Source organism: Oncorhynchus nerka, linkage group LG12, assembly GCF_034236695.1.
Source record: "Oncorhynchus nerka isolate Pitt River linkage group LG12, Oner_Uvic_2.0, whole genome shotgun sequence".
NCBI lineage: Eukaryota > Metazoa > Chordata > Actinopteri > Salmoniformes > Salmonidae > Oncorhynchus > Oncorhynchus nerka.
In genome coordinates, this window is record NC_088407.1 from 19,129,591 (window position 1) to 19,148,443 (window position 18,853).

General features: G+C 40.6%; 1 protein-coding gene across 3 annotated transcripts; it reads left to right on the top strand.

Moving 5' to 3' along the window:
• Nucleotides 1–5,588: 5,588 nt before the first annotated feature.
• Nucleotides 5,589–15,005, top strand: LOC115123007 (zinc-binding protein A33-like). Of its 3 annotated transcripts, XM_029652298.2 has the most exons (8): nt 5,596–5,794; nt 9,618–9,679; nt 10,221–10,259; nt 10,621–10,665; nt 10,825–10,857; nt 10,965–10,982; nt 12,952–13,546; nt 14,824–15,005. In XM_029652298.2, the coding sequence occupies exons 2-7, from the start codon at nt 9,676–9,678 to the stop codon at nt 13,500–13,502; spliced, it is 690 nt and encodes a 229-aa protein (XP_029508158.1). In that variant the 5' UTR covers nt 5,596–5,794; nt 9,618–9,675; the 3' UTR covers nt 13,503–13,546; nt 14,824–15,005. The 3 variants fall into 3 exon arrangements, with proteins under 3 accessions (XP_064881397.1, XP_029508158.1, XP_064881398.1); XM_065025325.1 differs by lacking the exon at nt 9,618–9,679 and adding an exon at nt 12,292–12,461 and having other exon boundaries at nt 5,589–5,794; nt 12,952–15,005; XM_065025326.1 differs by lacking the exon at nt 9,618–9,679 and adding an exon at nt 12,292–12,413 and having other exon boundaries at nt 5,602–5,794; nt 12,952–15,005.
• The last annotated feature ends 3,848 nt before the right edge of the window (nt 15,006–18,853 follow it).

Here is an 18,853-nt window from a genome sequence, read left to right on the forward strand (position 1 = left end):
GAATTGTGTACAAATCCTTGCAATATGGGGCTGTGCATTATCATGCTGAAACATGAGGTGATGGCGGCGGAGGAATGGCATGATAAATGGACCTAAGCATCTCGTCACGGTATCTCTGTGCATTCAAATTGCTATCAATAAAATGCAATTGTGTTTGTTGTCCATAGTTTATGGCTGCCCATACCATAACCCCACTGCCACCATGGGGCACCCACACACACAATGCCATACACGCTGTGTGCCATCTGCCCGGGACAGTTGAAACCAGGGTTCATCAGTGAAGGGAACACTTCTCCACCGTGCCAGTGGCTGTCGAAAGTGAGCATTTGCCCACTGAAGGCGGTTGCGATGCCGAACTGCAGTCAGGTGAAGACCCTGGTGAGGATGACAAGTATGCAAATAAGTTTGCCAATTGCACGCTCCCTCAAAATTGGGACAACTGTGGCATTGTGTTGTGTGACAAAACTGCACATTTTAGAGTGGCCTTTTATTGTCCCCAACACAAGGTGCAACTGTGTAATGATCATGCTTTTTAATCAGCTTCTTGATATTTCACACCTGTCAGGTGGATGGATTATCTTGGTAAAGGAGAAATGCTCACCAACAGGGATGTAAACGAATGTGTGCACAAAAGCTTTGTGAATATCTGACATTTCTGGCATATTTTATTTCAGCTCATTAAACATGGGACCAACACTTTACATGTTACGGTTATATTTTTGTTCAGTATATGTACAACTATATACAAATATATTAGTACTATATTAGCATTTCTCTTAAATAATTCCCTGTTTCTTCTAAAATACTATGTATTTTTATGTGTAAATTGAAATATACATTTGGTCTTCAGACATAGTTATTGGATTTTTAGCATTTCACAACCAATTTAGGTTTTTGAATCTTAAGTTTATAATTTTTATTTATAATAGGGAAATTATAAACCCCCAAGACTCCACACAGATTTTGGCCGAGATAACTGCTGACAAACACTTCTTGTAGCCATCAAGGAGCTTGCAGCATCCTTCTACTGGACATTTGGATCACTCTTCAGCCGCAAACTGATCCAATTCTGCAATGTTTAAGGATTGCTCTCAACCATCTGCTGTTTTCAGATCTTATCATAGGTTTTTAGAATAGATTCAACTGTGACCATTCCAGAACAGATGGTTACAAGAAGCATTTGTCACCAGTTATCTCAGGTGAGGGCTGTGCAGCCAAGTATAACATGATGACCACACCACCCACGTTGCTTTTGCGAGCGTTGCAAAATAAATGTACACACGTTATTCACTAATTTCATCCAAACTGCTTGCGCTCGTCAACGAGCGTCTACATAGCCAGGCGCTAAAATAAAACTTGGTTTTATTTTTGATGCATGATGCTCTGCAAGCCCCGCCTCTCTAATCTGCTCATTGGTTTTTATGCGCATATACCCACGTGGGTCATCGAAAGATGAACTGAGGTCCCTGCTCCAGTCCAGTTGGTGGCCGTAATGAACCTTAACGTTTGTTGTCAACCACCATTTAAAATCTACAGAAGAAGAAGACTGAAGGAGGATAGATTACTAGAAACGAACTACTTTTCCCTTTTTATCTGTGGATTAATTGTTGGGGTAGAGAACAAAAATTATTTTGTGTGACTCAAAATGGCTGAAAATTCTACAAAGATCCTGAAAAAAGGACCTTGTGCATTTCAGGTAATAATAACAACACAAGGTTTATATACCAGGACAAATGAACTAGCAACAGCAAGCTAGCTAGCTAAACGTCCATGAATGTTTCATGTGTTTCGACCTGTCACAAAATGAATATAGTTGCTTCAGAGTTAATATTGATATTTCAAACTGTGAGTCCCAATCTCCTCTGATGTGGATGGACAAAACCAACATGCGCGCAATGGCGCTTTGATGCACCTGTACTGACCTCGCCTTCTGGATGATAGCAGGGTGAACAGGCAGTGGCTCGGGTGGTTGTTCTACTTTATGATATTTTTGGGCCTTCCTGTGACATCGGGTGGTGTAGATGTCCTCAAAGGCAGGTAGTTTGCCCCCGGTGATGCGTTGTGCAGACCTCACTACCTTCTGGAGAGCTTTATGGTTGTGGGTGGAGCAGTTGTCGGACCAGGCGGTGATACAGCCCGACAGGATGCTCTCGATTGTGCATCTGTAAAAGTTTGTGAGTGTTTTTGGTGACAGGCCAAAATTCTTCAGCCTCCTGATGTTGAAGAGACGCTGTTGTGCCTTTTTCACCACTTTGTCTGTGTGGGTGGACCATTTCAGTTTGTCCATGATGTGCAACTTTCCACCTTCTCCACTACTGTCCCGTCGATGTGGGTAGGGGGGTGCTCCCTCTGCTGATTCCTGAAGTCCACGGTCATCTCCTTTGTTGTGTTGAAGTTGAGTGTGAGGTTATTTTCCTGACACCACACGCCAAGGGCCCTCACCTCCTCCCTGTAGGCCGTCTCGTCATGGTTGGTAATCAAGCCTACCACTGTAGTGTCGTCTGCAAACTTGATGACTGAGTTGGAGGCGTGCGTGGCCACATGAATAGGGAGTAGAGGAGAGGGCTCAGAACGCACCCTTGTGGGGCCCCAGTGTTGAGGATCAGCAGGGTGGAGATGTTGTTTCCCACCCTCACCACCTGGGGGCGGCCCGTCAGAAAGTCCAGGACCCAGATGCACAGGGCGGGGTCGAGACCCAGGGTCTCGAGCTTAATGATGAGTTTGGAGGGTACTATGGTGTTGAATGCTGAGCTGTAATCGATGAACAGCATTCTTACATAGGTATTCCTCTTGTCCAGATGGGTTAGGGCATTGTGCAGTGTGATTGCGATTGTGTCATCTGTGGATCTATTGGGGCGGAAAGCTAATTGGAGTGGGTCTAGGGTGTCAGGTAGGATGGAGGTGATATGATCCTTTACTAGTCTCTCAAAGCACTTCATGATGACGGAAGTGAGTGCTACGGATCGATAGTCATTTAGCTCAGTTACCTCAGCATTCTTGGGAACAGGAACAACAGTGACCTTCTTGAAGCATGTGGGAATAGAACACTGGGATAGGGATTGGTTGAATATGTCCGTAAACACAATCAGCCAGCTGGTCTCCGCATGCACTGAGGACGCGGCTAGGGATGCCGTCTGGGCCGGCAGCCTTGCGAGGCTTAACATGTTTAAATGTTTTACTCACTTTGGCGGTGAAGGAGAGACCGCAGGTTTTGGTATTGGGCCGTGTTAGTGGCACTGTATTGCCCTCAAAGCGAGCAAAAAGTTATTTAGTTGGTGCTCTCGTGCATGCTTCAGTGTTGCTTGCCTCGAAGCGAGGCATTTAGCTCGTCTGGTAGGCTCGCATCACTGAGCAGCTCGGGTCTGGGTTTTCCTTTGTTTTTCTTTAAAAACATCTTCTCTGGTTGCACATGTGACATGCTGGTAAAATTTCTGTAAAACTGATTTAAGTTTGCCTGCATTAAAGTCCCCCGCCACTCGGAGCGCTGCTTCTGGATGAGCATTTTCTTGTTTGATTATGGCCTTATAAAGTTGGTTGAGAGCGGTCTTAGTGCCAGCATCGGTCTGTGGTGGTAAACAGACGGCTATGAATAATATAGATGAGAACTCTCTTGGTAGATAGTGTGGTCTACATCTTATCATAAGCTATTCTACCTCAGGCAAGCATTATCTCGAGACTTCTTTAATTTTAGACATTGCGTACCAGCTGTTATTGACTAAAACACACACATCCCCACCCCTAGCTTCTTCGCTGTTCTGCTGGTACATGTAAAATCCCGCCAGCTCTATATTATCTGTGTCGTTGTTCAGCCACGACTCAGTGAAACATAAGATATTACAGTTAATGTTCTTTTGGTAGGATAATTGTAATCGTAGGTCATTTTTATTTTCCAATGATTGCATGTTAGCCAGTAGAATGGATGACAGTGGGAATTTACTCGCTCGCCTACGGATTCTCAGAAGCAGCCTGACCTTTTTTATTTTCTTCATGCAAATGACAGGAAATTGGGCATTTTCCCAGGAAAGCTTCTTCCAGTTTGTGGTGAGTAATTGTTGTTCTGATGTCCAGAAGTTATTTTCGATCATAATAGATGGTAGCAGAAACATTATATACACAGTAAGTAAAAAAAGAAGTTATAAACAACGCAAAAAAACTAACAAAGTTAGTTGGTTAGGCGCATGTAAATTTTCAGCAATCCTCCCAGGGGCCCTGTAGAGCTCCGAGACAGGATTGTGCCTCGGCATAGATCTGGAGAAGGGTACCAAAACATTCTGCAGTATTGAAGGTCCCCAAGAACACAGTGGCCTCCATTTTTAAATGAAATAAGTGTGGAAGCACCAAGACTTCCTAGAGCTGGCCTACCTGCCAAACTGAGCAATTGGGGGGGAAGGGCCTTTTTCAGGGAGGTGACCAAGAACCTGTTGGTCACTCTAATAGAGATCCAGAGTTCCTCTGTGGAGACTGGAGAACCTTCCAGAAGAACAACCATCTTTGCAACACTCCACCAATCAGCCCTTTATGGTAGAGTGGCCAGACGGAAACGACTCCTCAGTAAGGCACATGACAGCCCACTTGGAATTTTCCAAAAGGCACCTAAAGGGCAATGACCATGAAAAACAAGATTCTCTGGTCTGATGAAACCAATATTAAACTCTTTGGCCTAAATGCCAAGCGTCACGCCTGGAGGAAACCTGATACCTTTCCTACGGTGAAGCACGGTGGTGGCAGCATCATGCTGTGGAGATGGTTTTCAGCTGCAGGGACTGCAGCTGAAACGATGGAAGGGAAAGGTGAACAGAGAAAAGTACAGAGAGATTCTTGATGACAACCTGCTCCAGAGAGCTCAGGACCTCAGACTGGGGCGAAGGTTCATCTTCCAACAGGACAACGACCCTAAGCACACAGCCAAGACAATGGAGGAGTGGCTTCGGGACAAGTCTATGAATGTCCTTGAGTGGCCCAGCCAGAGCCCGGACTTAAACCAGATTGAACATCTCTGGAGAGACCTGAAAATAGCTGTGCAGCGATGTTCCCCTCCAAAGCTGGTAGAGCTTGGAAGGATCTGAATAGCGAAAAGCGCTTTTATTAATAAATGTGATCTAGCAGAGGTAAATGGCAAGTATGAACCATGTATGCTGTATATATTGCTTATAATTGATTTTAAGTCAACATCTAAGTATTGTTATTGTTATGGCAGTATTGTTTTTAAAAACCCAATAATGTTGTGGGTCCATCAGACCTGCGAACATTGGGTGAATAACAAAAACATTACCACCACACGTTAAAAACGGAAAAATTGTCTCCGCCAACAAGAGTGGTGTGAACAGTTTGTGTCATGGACGAATGGGTCCCGAGGTGTTTTTTTTACTATGCCAATAAATATCCATCTTGAGCTTTGCAACATGGGACATTTGTGTGACTGGACCGCTGACTTTAGATTAATAATACAGTATCCGGATACCTTGCTTTTGGTTAAACAGTAACTAGCTGAAATGAAGTGATTACTTATCTCCAGCTTCATATGACCACTTGACCACTTTCTAGCATTAAGCAAAAGTATAAGATGTCCGAGGATGAAGTGATTAAACTCTGTATGTGAAAACAGGTTGTATCTCTCCCAAACTGAAATGTATAAAAATTCAACACTCTAAATCAGGTCATTGTGGACTTTGTGCACAACTGTAATGGTGCTGTCAATCTGTTAGCTTCTATTAATGATTACCTCCCGAATCTGAGTAGATTCCATTCCGACGACACATTCATGAACGAGACACTCGTATCAGAGAGAACCAAGGTAAAGCCTTTTTTATTATTATTACTGAACATGACAATTTTTTATAACAAATCCCTTGAAATATAAAATCAAATTGTATTAATCATATGCGCCGAATACAACAGGTGTAGACCTTACAGTGAAATGCTTACTTACGAGCCCCTAACCAACAATGCACTTAAAAAACAAATATGAATAAGAATAAGAAATAAAAGTAACAACTAATGAAAGAGCAGCAGTAAAATAACAATAGCGAGACTATATACAGGGGGGTACCGGTTCAGAGTCAATGTGTGGGGGCACCAGTTAGTTGAGGTAATATGTAGGGTGAGTTATTAAAGTGACTATGCCTAGATGATGACAACAGAGAGTAAGCAGCGGTGTAAAATATGGAGGGGGGGGGGACAATGCAAATAGTCTGGGTGGCCATTTAATTAGATGTTCAGGAGTCTCATGGCTAGGGGGTAGAAGCTGTTTAGAAGCCTCTTGGACCTAGATTTGGCGCTCCGGTACCGCTTGCCGTGCGGTAGCAGAGAGACAGTCCTTGACTTAGGACTGGGCGAAATCGGCAAAATTTCATATCATGGTATTTAAAAGAATTCTCACGGTATTTGACGGTATTTTATGTTTTTGATTAATACAAGTTATACATTTGCTTCATGAGTAGTGTGTGACCCTAGGCTGAAAACGTCCCTTTTTCAGGACCCTGTCTTTCAAATTTAATTCATGAAATTCCAAATAATTTAACAGATCTTCATTGTTTAAACACTCTCTTTAATTACACATGTTTATTTCTTAACACTAAATCATTATATCACTATATCAAAAACATTTTATACCAATTCATTCAGTTATTATCTAAACCATTTGCGCCAAATATTGCTGACATTTGTAAGCATTATGGCGATTGCCTTAATTCCACAATTTCATCTCTCTGCCATTGGGTTTGAAACTACAGTACTATATCTCAGAATAGCATACAGAGTTTCCTGCAATGATACTTTCTTATCAATGTTTTATGGTCAGCATTACCTTCAGTACAATCCGTGTTTCAGGGTATTACAATGATTATCTTGTCTTTTCACCTGAACAGATGCAAAGAATGTGCCCTCAGAAAGTTTTTCACAACCCTCGACCTTTTACACATTCTGTTGTGTTACAAAGTGGGATTAAAGTGTATTTAAGTCTCTAACAGCCTTTTCACACCTGGATTGTACAATATTTGCCCATTATTTAAAAAAATATTCAAGCTCTGTCAATTGGTTGTTGATCATTGCTAGAAAGCCATAGATTTTGAAACTGATTTAATTCAAAACTGTGACTAAGCCACCCAGGAACATTCAATGTCATCTTGGTAAATAACTCCAGTGTATATTTGGCCTTATCTTTTAGGCTATTGTTCTGCTGAAAGGTCAATTAGTTTCCCAGTGTCTGGTGGAAAGCAGACTGAACCAGATTTTCCTATATAATTTGTCCTGTGTGTCCTGTTTTCCGTTTCTATTTATCCTAAAAAAGTCCATAGTGCTTGCTGATAAAAAACATACCCATAACAGCCACCACCTTGCTTGACAATATGAATAGTGGTACTTCATGATGTGTTGTGCTGGATTTGCTCCAAACATAACGCTTTGTATTCAGGACAAAAAGTGAATTTCTTTGACACATCTTTTGCAGTGTTACTTAACACTAGGAGCAGCGCAATTCCATAACTACTAGAACGGTCATGACGGTCATCATGACCGTTACATTTTCAGTTATGTAAATATTCGATAATAAACAATAAATGGCTAAATTTACCATGGCTCTGTGTGAGTTCCTCATGGGAAAAGGCTACAGGTGATGATCAGCAATAGCCATTTGGGAAAAATATCCTTTCTTCTGTTAAATTCCATTATATTTTTACTGTAAAATATGTGTGTTGACTATGGTAGGGCAGGGACTGTGATACTAAATTAACAAGTTGATTACATTGACATGGTGCATCTACTAAGCACAGATAAATGCAACTCAAAACATGCTATTCTGTTCTTTTTAAATAAATAGTCTTGGATCTTGTTTATGTCCTTCCTAAACAAAATATGAATGGTTTTCTTTGTGATTGTGTATATTAACACTAGAAAGACAGAGAGCATCATAATGTAGCAAAATTAATCGAAATGTTTAAGTGCTCTGCCATTTTTAAAGTCATGTCCCCCTTATCCTTGACTTTCCCCAAATACACTACATACACCTGCTTGTCGAACATCTCATTCCAAAATGATGGGCATTCATATGGAGTTGGTCCCCCCTTTGCTGCTATAACAGCCTCCACTCTTCTGGGAAGCCTTTCCACTAGATGTTGGAACATTGCTGCGGGGACTTGCTTCCATTCAGCCACGAGCATTAGTGAGGTCAGGCACTGATGTTGGGTAATTAGACCTGGCTCATAGTCTGTCTTCCAATTCATCACAAAGGTGTTCCATGGGGTTGAGGTCAGGGCTCTGTGCAGGCCAGTCAAGTTCTTCCACACCGATCAACAAACCATTTCTGTATTGATCTTGCTTTGTGCACAAGGGCATTGTCATGCTGAAACAGGAAAGAGCCTTCCCCAAACTGTTGCCACAAAGTTGGAAGCACAGAATCATCTAGAATGTCAATGTATGCTGTAGCGTTAAGATTTCCCTTCACTGGAACTAAGGAGCACGAACCATGAAAAAATAGCCCCAGACCATTATTCCTCCTCCACCAAACTTTACACATGGTACTATGCAGTCGGGCAGGAGAGTTCTCTTGGCATCCGACAAAAACCCAGATGATTCATCACACAAGAGAACGCGTTTCCACTGCTACAGAGTCCAAAGGCGGCGAGCTTTACACCACTCCAGCCGACGCTTGGCATTGCGTATGGTGATCATAGGCTTGTGTGTGGCTGCTCGGCCATGGAAACCCATTTCATGAAGCTCCCGACAAACAGTTATTGTGCTGATGTTGCTTCCAGAGGCAGTTTGGAACTCGGTAGTGAGTGTTGCAACCGAGGACAGACAATTTTTACACGCTATACGTTCAGCACTCATTGGTACTGTTCTGTGAGCTTATGTGGCCTACCACTTCACGGCTGAGCCGTTGTTGCTCCTCGACGTTTCCAATTCACAGCACTTACAGTTGACCGGGGCAGCTCTAGCAGGGCAGAAATTTGACAAACTGACTTGTTGGAAAGGTGGCATCCTATGATGGTGCCATGTTGGAAGTCACTGAACTCTTCAGTACGGGCCATTCTACTGGCAATGCTTGTCTATGGAGATTGCATGGCTGTGTGCTTGATTTTTTTACACCTGTCAGCAACAGGTGTGGCTGAAATAGCCGAATCCACAAATTTGAAGGCGGTGTCCACATACCTTTGTGTATATGTAGTGTTTGTCTATTTATTAATACACTGCCGTTGTTAGAATCTTAATATCACGACAGAACAGGAGTTATAACCAGTTTTAGGAGGGCATGTCATTTTTGGTCAAATTTATTTAAGCTTGCCCTAAAAAAGGGGTTGAATACTTTTCTTATTTTCTATTAATTTCCCAAATATTCTACAAACAAAATTCCACTTTGACATTCTGGGGTACTGTGTGTAGATACATTTTACCAAATCTACATGTAATACATTTTAAATTCAGGCTTTAACAACAAAATGTGGAAAAAATAAACTGGGTGTGAACACTTTCTGAAGGCACTGTATGTCTCTACTTAGTGCAAAACTTGCAGTTGTTTTGCCTTAGCTAATTCTAACAGCAACCTTTTTTGTAATTTGTCCTACTGCTTGCTGAATTTAGCAGTATCTCTCCTCACTTCTTCCCTGTGTTTTTATCCACAGAAGAATAATACAGTACACTGCTGTTTCTGAACTTGGTCCCCCTCTACTGTTAGCTATAATGGGTAAATCTGCTGCACAGATTAAACTGTACACTCTTAAAATAAAAAAGCCAATTAGGGAGGGAGATATATTTTGGGGTTATACTGTACATTTTAGTCCCAAAAATGATATAGTCCCAAAATGTTGTATATGTCAGCAATCAAGTTTAAGAAATGTAACTTTCAAAATACAGAAATCTATCCCATATGATGCATTTTCCATCATGTGATGCAAATGACATAATGCAGGCCAGATGTCTGTGTTTAGAAAGTTACATATCTTGAAAACGATTGCTGACATATAAAACATTTTGGGACTATATCAACAATGGACTAATGAAATAAATACTAAAAGATAGTTTTGGGTGGAGTTTTCCTTTTAATAATGTAAAAAAAGAAATGTATAACCCAAAAATATATCTCCCACCCTAATTAATATCATTAATCAACTATTATTAATATACTCATGTATGAAGAAAGAGATGCACACATTTTGAACAAAAGAAAGTACATACTGTATATCTCTATCAGATCACGATGACACGGCAATTTCTTCCTTGTACAGGTGGCTGTTCCTGTAGAAGACCTGTTAAAGACGACACAGGTACCTTAAGTTGATTGTATTTGCTGCATTAAAATCATAATGGTGGATTTAATAATTGTCTAGTTCAAAAGAGCAAAGTAATATCTTTGGACATTTGGTCATAACTATGTGATTTGAACAACACGTTGTACAGGAGCAGACATCTAAAATAACTATAGTGAACATTTTTTTACTTATAAAGTAGAGAATCCCCATGTTGTACATTTAACATTTACATTACATTTAAGTCATTTAGCAGACGCTCTTATCCAGAGCGACTTTAAAATATGATTTCTAGGATTTAAGTATTTCAGATGAAAACTGTTTTATCAAATTATGAGGAAGTCTTTTTTTTTTTTACATGAATCATATAACACCGCAGTTATTGAACAGCCAAAGACGTCTACCACATCACCCCGTAAGCAAGGTACTGTAAGGATTGTAAACTACACACTCATACATGCGACGATAAGACATACATTTAAATCAAGATATACCATACAGTAAGTACAGCATTATAGGGATACCTGTTATTTACTGTGTATTTCCAGGTTAATATATTTGAATTATTTTGATTCACTTGTAGATGCATCAGTGCAGACCATGGAGCAGTCAACCGGTAATGACTCTATTTCTTATACAGTATGTTCATCAGGATGATAGTTTAAATGAAATGTGAGCTTTGTTATTGCACTTCTCTGTTTTCATTTTCTTATTTTTTTTCAGATGAGAAGTTACACGAAGGTACTAAGCTTTTTATTATCATTTTTCTTACATGTGGCTATTAATATTTTGTCACGTTTTCTAATCAACAGTCAAAAGTTTTTGACACACCTACTCCAGGGTGATTCTTTATTTTTACTATTTTTACTATTTTTGTAATTTATTAGTGAAGACATCTAAACTATGAAATTGCACACATGGAATAATGTAGTAACCAAAAAAGTGTTAAACCAGTCAAAATACATGTTAGATTTGAGATTCTTCAAAGTAGCCACCCTTTGCCTTGATGACAGCTTTGCACACTCTTGGCATTCTCTCAACCAGCTTCATAAGGTAGTCACCTGGAATGCATTTCAATTAACAGGTGTGCCTTGTTAAAAGTTAGTTTGTAGAATTTCTTTTCTTCTTAATGTATTTGAGACATTCAGTTGTGTTGTGACATGGTAGGAGTGGTATACAGAAGAAAGCACTACTTGGTAAAAGACCAAGTCCATTTTATGGCAAGAACAAGTCAAATAAGCAAAGAGAAACAACAGTCCATCATTACTTTAAGACATGAAGGTCAGTCAATCTGGAAAATGTCAAGAATTTTGAAAGTTTCTTCAAGTGCAGTCGCAAAAACCATCAAGCGCTGAAACTGGCTCTCATGAGGACCGCCACAGGAAATGAAGACCCAGAGTTACCTCTGCTGCAGAGGATAAGTTAATTAGAGTTATCAGCCTCAGAAATTGCAGCCCAAATACATCCTTCACAGAGTTCAAGTAACAGACACATCTCAACATCAACTGTTCAGAGGAGACTACGTGAATCAGGCCTTCATGGTCAAATTGCTGCAAAGGAAGCACTACTAAAGGACACCAATAAGAAGAAGAAACTTGCTTGGGCCAAGAAACACGTTCCAACCGCCGTGTCTTTGTGAGACGCAGAGTAGATGAATGGATGATCTCCTCATGTGTGGGTCGGCAGGCACCCTAGTGGTTAGAGCATTGGGCCAGTAACCGAAAGGTTTTTGGATCGAATCCCCGAGCTGACAATGTAAAAATCTGTTGTTCTGCCCCTGAACATGGCAGTTAACCCACTGTTCCCCGGTAGGCAGTCATTGTAAATAAGAATGTGTTCTTAATTAACTTGCCTAGTTAAATAAAGGTTAAACAAATGTGAAGTTGCAAGCATGGAGGAAGAGGTGTGGGGGTGCTTTGCTGGTGACACTGTCAGTGATTTGTTTAGAATTCAAGTCACACTTAACCAGCATGGCTGCCAAAGCATTCTGCAGCGATACGCCATCCCATCTGGTTTGCACTTAGAGGGACTATATTTTGTTTTTCAACAGGACAACAACCCAACACACCTCCAGGCTGTGTAAGGGCTATATGAAGGAGTGGGATGGAGTGCTGCATCGGATGACCTGGCCTCCACAATCACCCGACCTCAACCCAATTGAGATGGTTTGGGGTGAGTTGGACCACAGAGTGAAGGAAAAGCAGTCAACAAGTGTTCAGCGTATGTGGGAACTCCTTCAAGACTGTTGGAAAATAATTCTTCATTAAGCTGGTTGAGAGAATGCTAAGAGTGTGCAAAGCTGTCAAGGCAAAGGGTGGCTATTTTGAAGAATCACAAATATATTTAAATTTGTTTAACACTTTTTTGGTTACTACATGATTCTATGTGTTATTTCACTGTTTCGATGTCTTCACTCTTATTCTACAATGTAGAAAATATAAATAATTAAGAAAAACCCTTAAATGAGTCGGTGTCTCCAAACTTTTGACGGGTATTTTTTTAATCAAATATGATTTCTAATTGTTTTACCTTTTAAATGGGTCCTACAATTCTAAATCAAACAGCTAAATGATCCATGGTATTACCGTCTTAAATGTGCCATATGTTAGCTTAGTACCCTTCCCCCTCCTCCCCAACGGCTTAGGTGTTTTTAAAGATCAAAATAAGAACAATGTTTCTTCAACATTATGTATGTGTTTTCTTTCCTCAGTGGATGTAACTCTGGATGTGGACACAGCTCATCCTAACCTACTGATAGATGGGAAAACAGTAAGCTGGATAAAGGAAACACCACAGAGACTGTGTAGTGAGAAGATGTTTGATGAGGATCCCTATGTGCTGGGCATTATGGGCCGTGCTTGGAGGGCCTACTGGAAGGTGAATGTGGAGAAGAAGGATGACTGGGTACTTGGTGTTACCAAGGCAACATCTAACAGGAAGGGACAATTGGTTCTCAGCCCTGCCAATGGCTTCTGCGTAATCAGGCTGTCCAATAGGGGAAGACTGAAAGCCATGGATGATAAGGAGCATGTTCTTGACAGGGACAAAGATATTCCAGATGAAATTGGGATCTATCTAGATTATAAGGAAAGGAAGGTGACTTTCTACAATGTAGAAGACAGCTCACTCATCTACTCATTTACCAACGGACCAAGTTATGAGGATGAGGTCCACCCACTTTTCTCACCCTGGAACAATGATGCAGATCCAATCAGAATATTGTCCATTGAAACTAAACAATCTGAATCATCTAAAGCATGAAGGATCACCTCTGCATCAATCAATAGGGTACTTGTGATGGAGAGGTAAACTTGACTGGTCTTAACTACACTAATGATGATTAATATGCCATACATGAATAGGAGTAATTGTCACTACAGTAATATTTAGGCATTTGCTTTATGGATATAACTGTATGATTCTTTGTGCTGCTCATCAAAATGTGTCTCTTCGTCACATCTAAAAAATAATTGCAGACGCTCCTATCCAGAGTGACTTACAGTACTGAGTGCATATAATTTTATACGTTTTTTAACTGGTCCCCTTTGTGAATCAGACCCACAACCCTGGCATTGCAATCACCATGCTCTACCAACTGAGCCACACAGGACCAGCAAGGAATTGACTTTATATTCTTCCTCCTCATAAAATGGACAGCTATTTCAGTCATATTTTTTCCAAACCACACGGATGTTATAAATACAAATCATAGTGAACAGGTCATGTTACGCCTCCCTTCATGCACATTTACTGCACGCTGTATTGATTTGTGAAGAAGAAAATATTGCTTTTAAGACTTGGATGTGTATCAGTTCATGTCTTGGGATCATGAGGATCAATCAGTTTATGCCAGCTCTTACATAACAAAGTATGTATATGGAAGGTTTGTAATAAGCTATAATAAGTAACCTTGTACAAGCCAGAAAGGCTCATAGAAGCAGGAGCCTATCTCCTGTTTCTGTAGCGAAAAGCAGCATGAGTCTATCGCAGGGCCTTGCCCCAAATGCATCTCCTTGATGCTGATAGCCAAGTAGAGACGCATCATGTCTCATTTTAAAAGCCTTTGGTAGGACTTGGTCGGGTATCAAACCACAAGATTAGCCATAGGTAAGCACAAATTATAATGTCAAGACTGCTGTTCTGCGATCTAATACATATTTTAAAAATACATTTGAAGACAGTGTCACACCCTGATCTGTTTCACCTGTCCTCATTAATGGGTCGGCAGGGTAGCTAGTGGTTAGAGCGTTGGACTTGTAACCAAAAGGTTGCAAGTTCAAATCCCCGTGCTGACAAGGTACAAATCTTTCATTCTGCCCCTGAACAGGCAGTTAACCCTAGGCTGTCATTGAAAATAAGAATTTATTCTTAACTCACTTGCCTGGTAAAATAAAAATCTCTCCACCCCCTCCAGGTGTCACTTGCTTTTTCCAGTCTATTTATCCCTGTGTTTCCTGTCCCTCTGTACAAGTGTATTTATCCCTGTGTTTCCTGTCTCTCTGTGAAAGTTCGTCTTGTATGTTCCATGTCAACCAGCGTTTTTTTCCCCGTACTCCTGCCTTTGCTATTCTCCTTTTTCTAGTCCTCCTGGTTTTGACTGTTCTGGACTCTGTACCCGCCTGCCTGACCATTCTGCCTGCATTGACCACGAGCCTGTCTGCTGCTCTGTACCTCCTGGACTCTGAACTGGTTTTGACTTTTTGCCTGTCCACGACCATTCTCTTGCCTACTTCTTTTTGGTTTATTAAACATCTTAAACTCCAACCATCTGCCTCCTGTGTCTGCATCTGGGTCTCGCCTTGTGTCATGATACACAGATTTAATCATAAATTGTTTGTTTAAAAATATTGTAACAAAGTGATTTTGAAATCATGAACCAGACATGGAAATATGCAATTCAAATAGATTCTGCATGAAATGTTGTGATTTATAAATTAAACATTCTTTTATGTGTGACTAAGGGCAGGTTTCAATCAGTTGCAGCATTAACCTGCGTTGGCCAACAACTGCATAGCTCTGTTTTGGCAGTGTTGGAGGTGTAACTGCGGTAAGAGTTGACAAATAGGTGAGCAGCTGCTCTTGTGGATCTTGTCACAAACCACTCCCCTCCTTATTGCGTTAGTAGTATATCTGAATATATATCCCTGCCGCATTAGTAGTTTAACCAGCTATATATATATCCCTACCGTATTAGTAGTTTAACTGGCTATATATATATCCCTACCGTGTTAGTAGTTTAACTGGCTATATATATATCCCTACCGTGTTAGTAGTTTAACTGGCTATATATATATCCCTACCGTGTTAGTAGTTTAACTGACTATATATATATCCCTACCGTGTTAGTAGTTTAACTGGCTATATATATATCCCTACCGTGTTAGTAGTTTAACTGGCTATATATATATCCCTACCGTGTTAGTAGTTTAACTGGCTATATATATATCCCTACCGTGTTAGTAGTTTAACTGGCTATATATATATCCCTACCGTGTTAGTAGTTTAACTGGCTATATACAGTGGGGAGAACAAGTATTTGATACACTGCCGGTTTTTGCATGTTTTCCTACTTACAAAGCATGTAGAGGTCTGTAATTTTTATCATAGGTACACTTCAACTGTGAGAGGCGGAATCTAAAACAAAAATCCAGAAAATCATAGTGTATGATTTTTAAGTAATTCATTTGCATTTTATTGCATGACATAAGTATTTGATACATCAGAAAAGCAGAACTTAATAGGTTGGTACAGAAACCCTTGTTTGCAATTACAGAGATCATGTGTTTTCTGTTGTTCTTGACCAGGTTTGCACACACTGCTGCAGGGATTTTGGCCCACTCCTCCATACAGACTTCCTCCAGATCCTTCAGGTTTCTGGGCTGTCGCTGGGCAATACGGACTTTCAGCTCCCTCCAAAGATGTTCTATTGGGTTCAGGTCTGGAGATTGGCTAGACCACTCGAGGACCATGACATGCATCTTACGGAGCCACTCCTTAGTTGCTCTGGCTGTGTGTTTTGGGTCGTTGTCATGCTGGAAGACCCAGCCACGACCCATCTTCAATGCTCTTACTGAGGGAAGGAGGTTGTTGGTCAAGATCTCGCGATACATGGCCTCATCCATCCTCCCCTCAATACGGTGCAGTCGTCCTGTCCCCTTTGCAGAAAAGCATCCCCAAAGAATGATGTTTCCACCTCCATGCTTCACGGTTTGGATGGTGTTCTTGGGGTTGTACTCATCCTTCTTCTTCCTCCAAACACGGCGAGTGGAGTTTAGACCAAAAAAGCTATATTTTTGTCTCATCAGACCACATGACCTTCTCCCATTCCTCCTCTGGATCATCCAGATGGTCATTGATAAACTTCAGACGGGCCTGGACATGCGCTGGCTTGAGCAGGGGGACCTTGTGTGCGCTGCAGGATTTTAATCCATGACGGCGTAGTGTGTTACTAATGGTTTTCTTTGAGACTGTGGTCCCAGCTCTCTTCAGGTCATTGACCAGGTCCTGCCGTTTAGTTCTTGGCTGATCCCCCACCTGCCTCATGATCATTGATGCCCCACGAGGTGAGATCTTGCATGGAGCCCCAGACCGAGGGTGATTGACCGTCATCTTGAACTTCTTCCATTTTCTAATAATTGCGCCAACAGTTGTTGCCTTCTCACCAAGCTGCTTGCCTATTGTCCTGTAGCCAATCCCAGCCTTGTGCAGGTCTACAATTGTATCCCTGATGTCCTTACACAGCTCCTGGTCTTGGCCATTGTTGAGAGGTTGGAGTCTGTTTCCTTGAGTGTGTGGACAGGTGTTAGTAGCTTAACCGGCGATATACTGCGAAGTGATAGAAATGACACTCAAATGTAAAATCGTCAAAGTAAATGGCAGCCTACAAAAGCCACTTGGCTATGTTCACCTTAGGCTATTTGTGCAGATGAAAAGCACCAACGAGGCTATATTTTCTCAACTAAAATTGTCATACATAAAACATAATAAAAAAATATGAAAGATAATAAAAATGATTTCTAGCCTATATTCTTTATGGGTTCTTTAAATAAGCTATGGCTAGCCAGCTAATGATCACACTTGAAGAAGCAAGTAGCCTAAACGGATGATTACATTCCCCAGCCACAAACCAGGATTTTATGAGGGGTTGTGAAAGACACTCATGGGGGTATCCACTGAAAACAATTCGGACCTGAAAGACACCCACACGTGAGCGCCCACTAAATCGGTCCAATAATAGGCAAACCAAATTAAAAAAGACACACAAAACTTAAAGACAGGGAGCAAACCAAAAAGTGGAGCAAATTGAAAACCGGAAAGACTAGATAAAGGATTGTTTTTCTAGAAATCAAATATTGAGCGCCATCTAAATGTTTTAACCCTCCTCATCCCTCAAACTGGACCGTTTTATCTCAATCTCTTCATTCAAAGACTCAATCATGGACACTCTTACTGACAGATGTGGCTGCTTTGTGTGATATATTGTTGTCTCTACCTTCTTACCCTTTGTGCTGTTGTCTATGCCCAATCATGTTGGTACCATGTTTTGTGCTACCATGCGTTGCTGCCTTGCTATGTTGTTGTCTTAGGTCTGTCTTTATGTTGTGGTGTCTCTCTTGTTGTGATGTATGTTCAGTTCAAAATGTATATAATATTTTCGTTTTTATCCCTGGACCCTGTCCACGCAGGAGGCCTTTTGCTTTTGGTAAGCCGTCATTGTAAATAGGAATTTGTTCTTAACTGACTTGCCTAGTTAAATAAAGGTTAAATAAATTATAAATAAACAAAAATCAAATTTCTTCAATTGGGTTACAAGCAAAATAAATAAATATTGACTCCAAACACACAAATATTGGCCATGACAATCAACCATTTGTGCCTCTTACAAGTGCTAAAATTATACCAGCTAAATTAAATTTACATAAATACAATCACAATTTGTCTTCGAAACTGGTAATTAAACCAATGTGTTTTACACCATTAATGCTGTAGATAGCACTGTATTGTAGGTAAAATGCTGAATGATACTGTTATTAACTGTAATTGGAAGGCTCCTGTAAAAATGACTCTAACATACTATATTTCTTTACAGTAAAAGCATATGCCTTCTGTAGATTCAAATGATCATTTTCATGCACCAACTTCATTCTATTTTAGAAATATTTTCTTTAGCGGCTGTGAAGGGGAGGAATATTTCCAGCAACTGCTGGTAAAGTGCCTTGACTTGTTTCTAATAATCTTTATTGCTAGCCAATGTTGAATTACTGCATATTTTCTTATCTAAACTTGCTATCTGGTTGGCTAATGTTTGCAAGCTAGCTAGCTAGTCAGTTAACTCAAGTTGACACAGCCATTTCGGTCAAATCTAAATTGCTTGTAAATATCTTACTGCGCAACCTAGAATCCAATCTGACAGAGTTTCATATAGAGAATAAACTGAGTGCAGATATGTGCATGTTATGTTTTCACTACTGAGAAAATGGCGTGTTTCTAGTAGTTCAAAAGATAAGACCCATACTGTATTATTACTATCACGAAATTGAATTTCTCTACAGATTGACGGGCTTAATTTGACATAAAACCTTGTCGTGGTCTGATAAACTACTCGCGAGCCA

Excerpts from the sequence above, each read along its gene's own strand:
- LOC115123007 (XM_029652298.2), top strand. Across the intron at positions 10,260-10,620 it reads ACCTGTTAAAGACGACACAG|TTATTGAACAGCCAAAGACG; the intron begins GTACCTTAAGTT and ends ATAACACCGCAG. Across the intron at positions 10,666-10,824 it reads CACATCACCCCGTAAGCAAG|ATGCATCAGTGCAGACCATG; the intron begins GTACTGTAAGGA and ends ATTCACTTGTAG.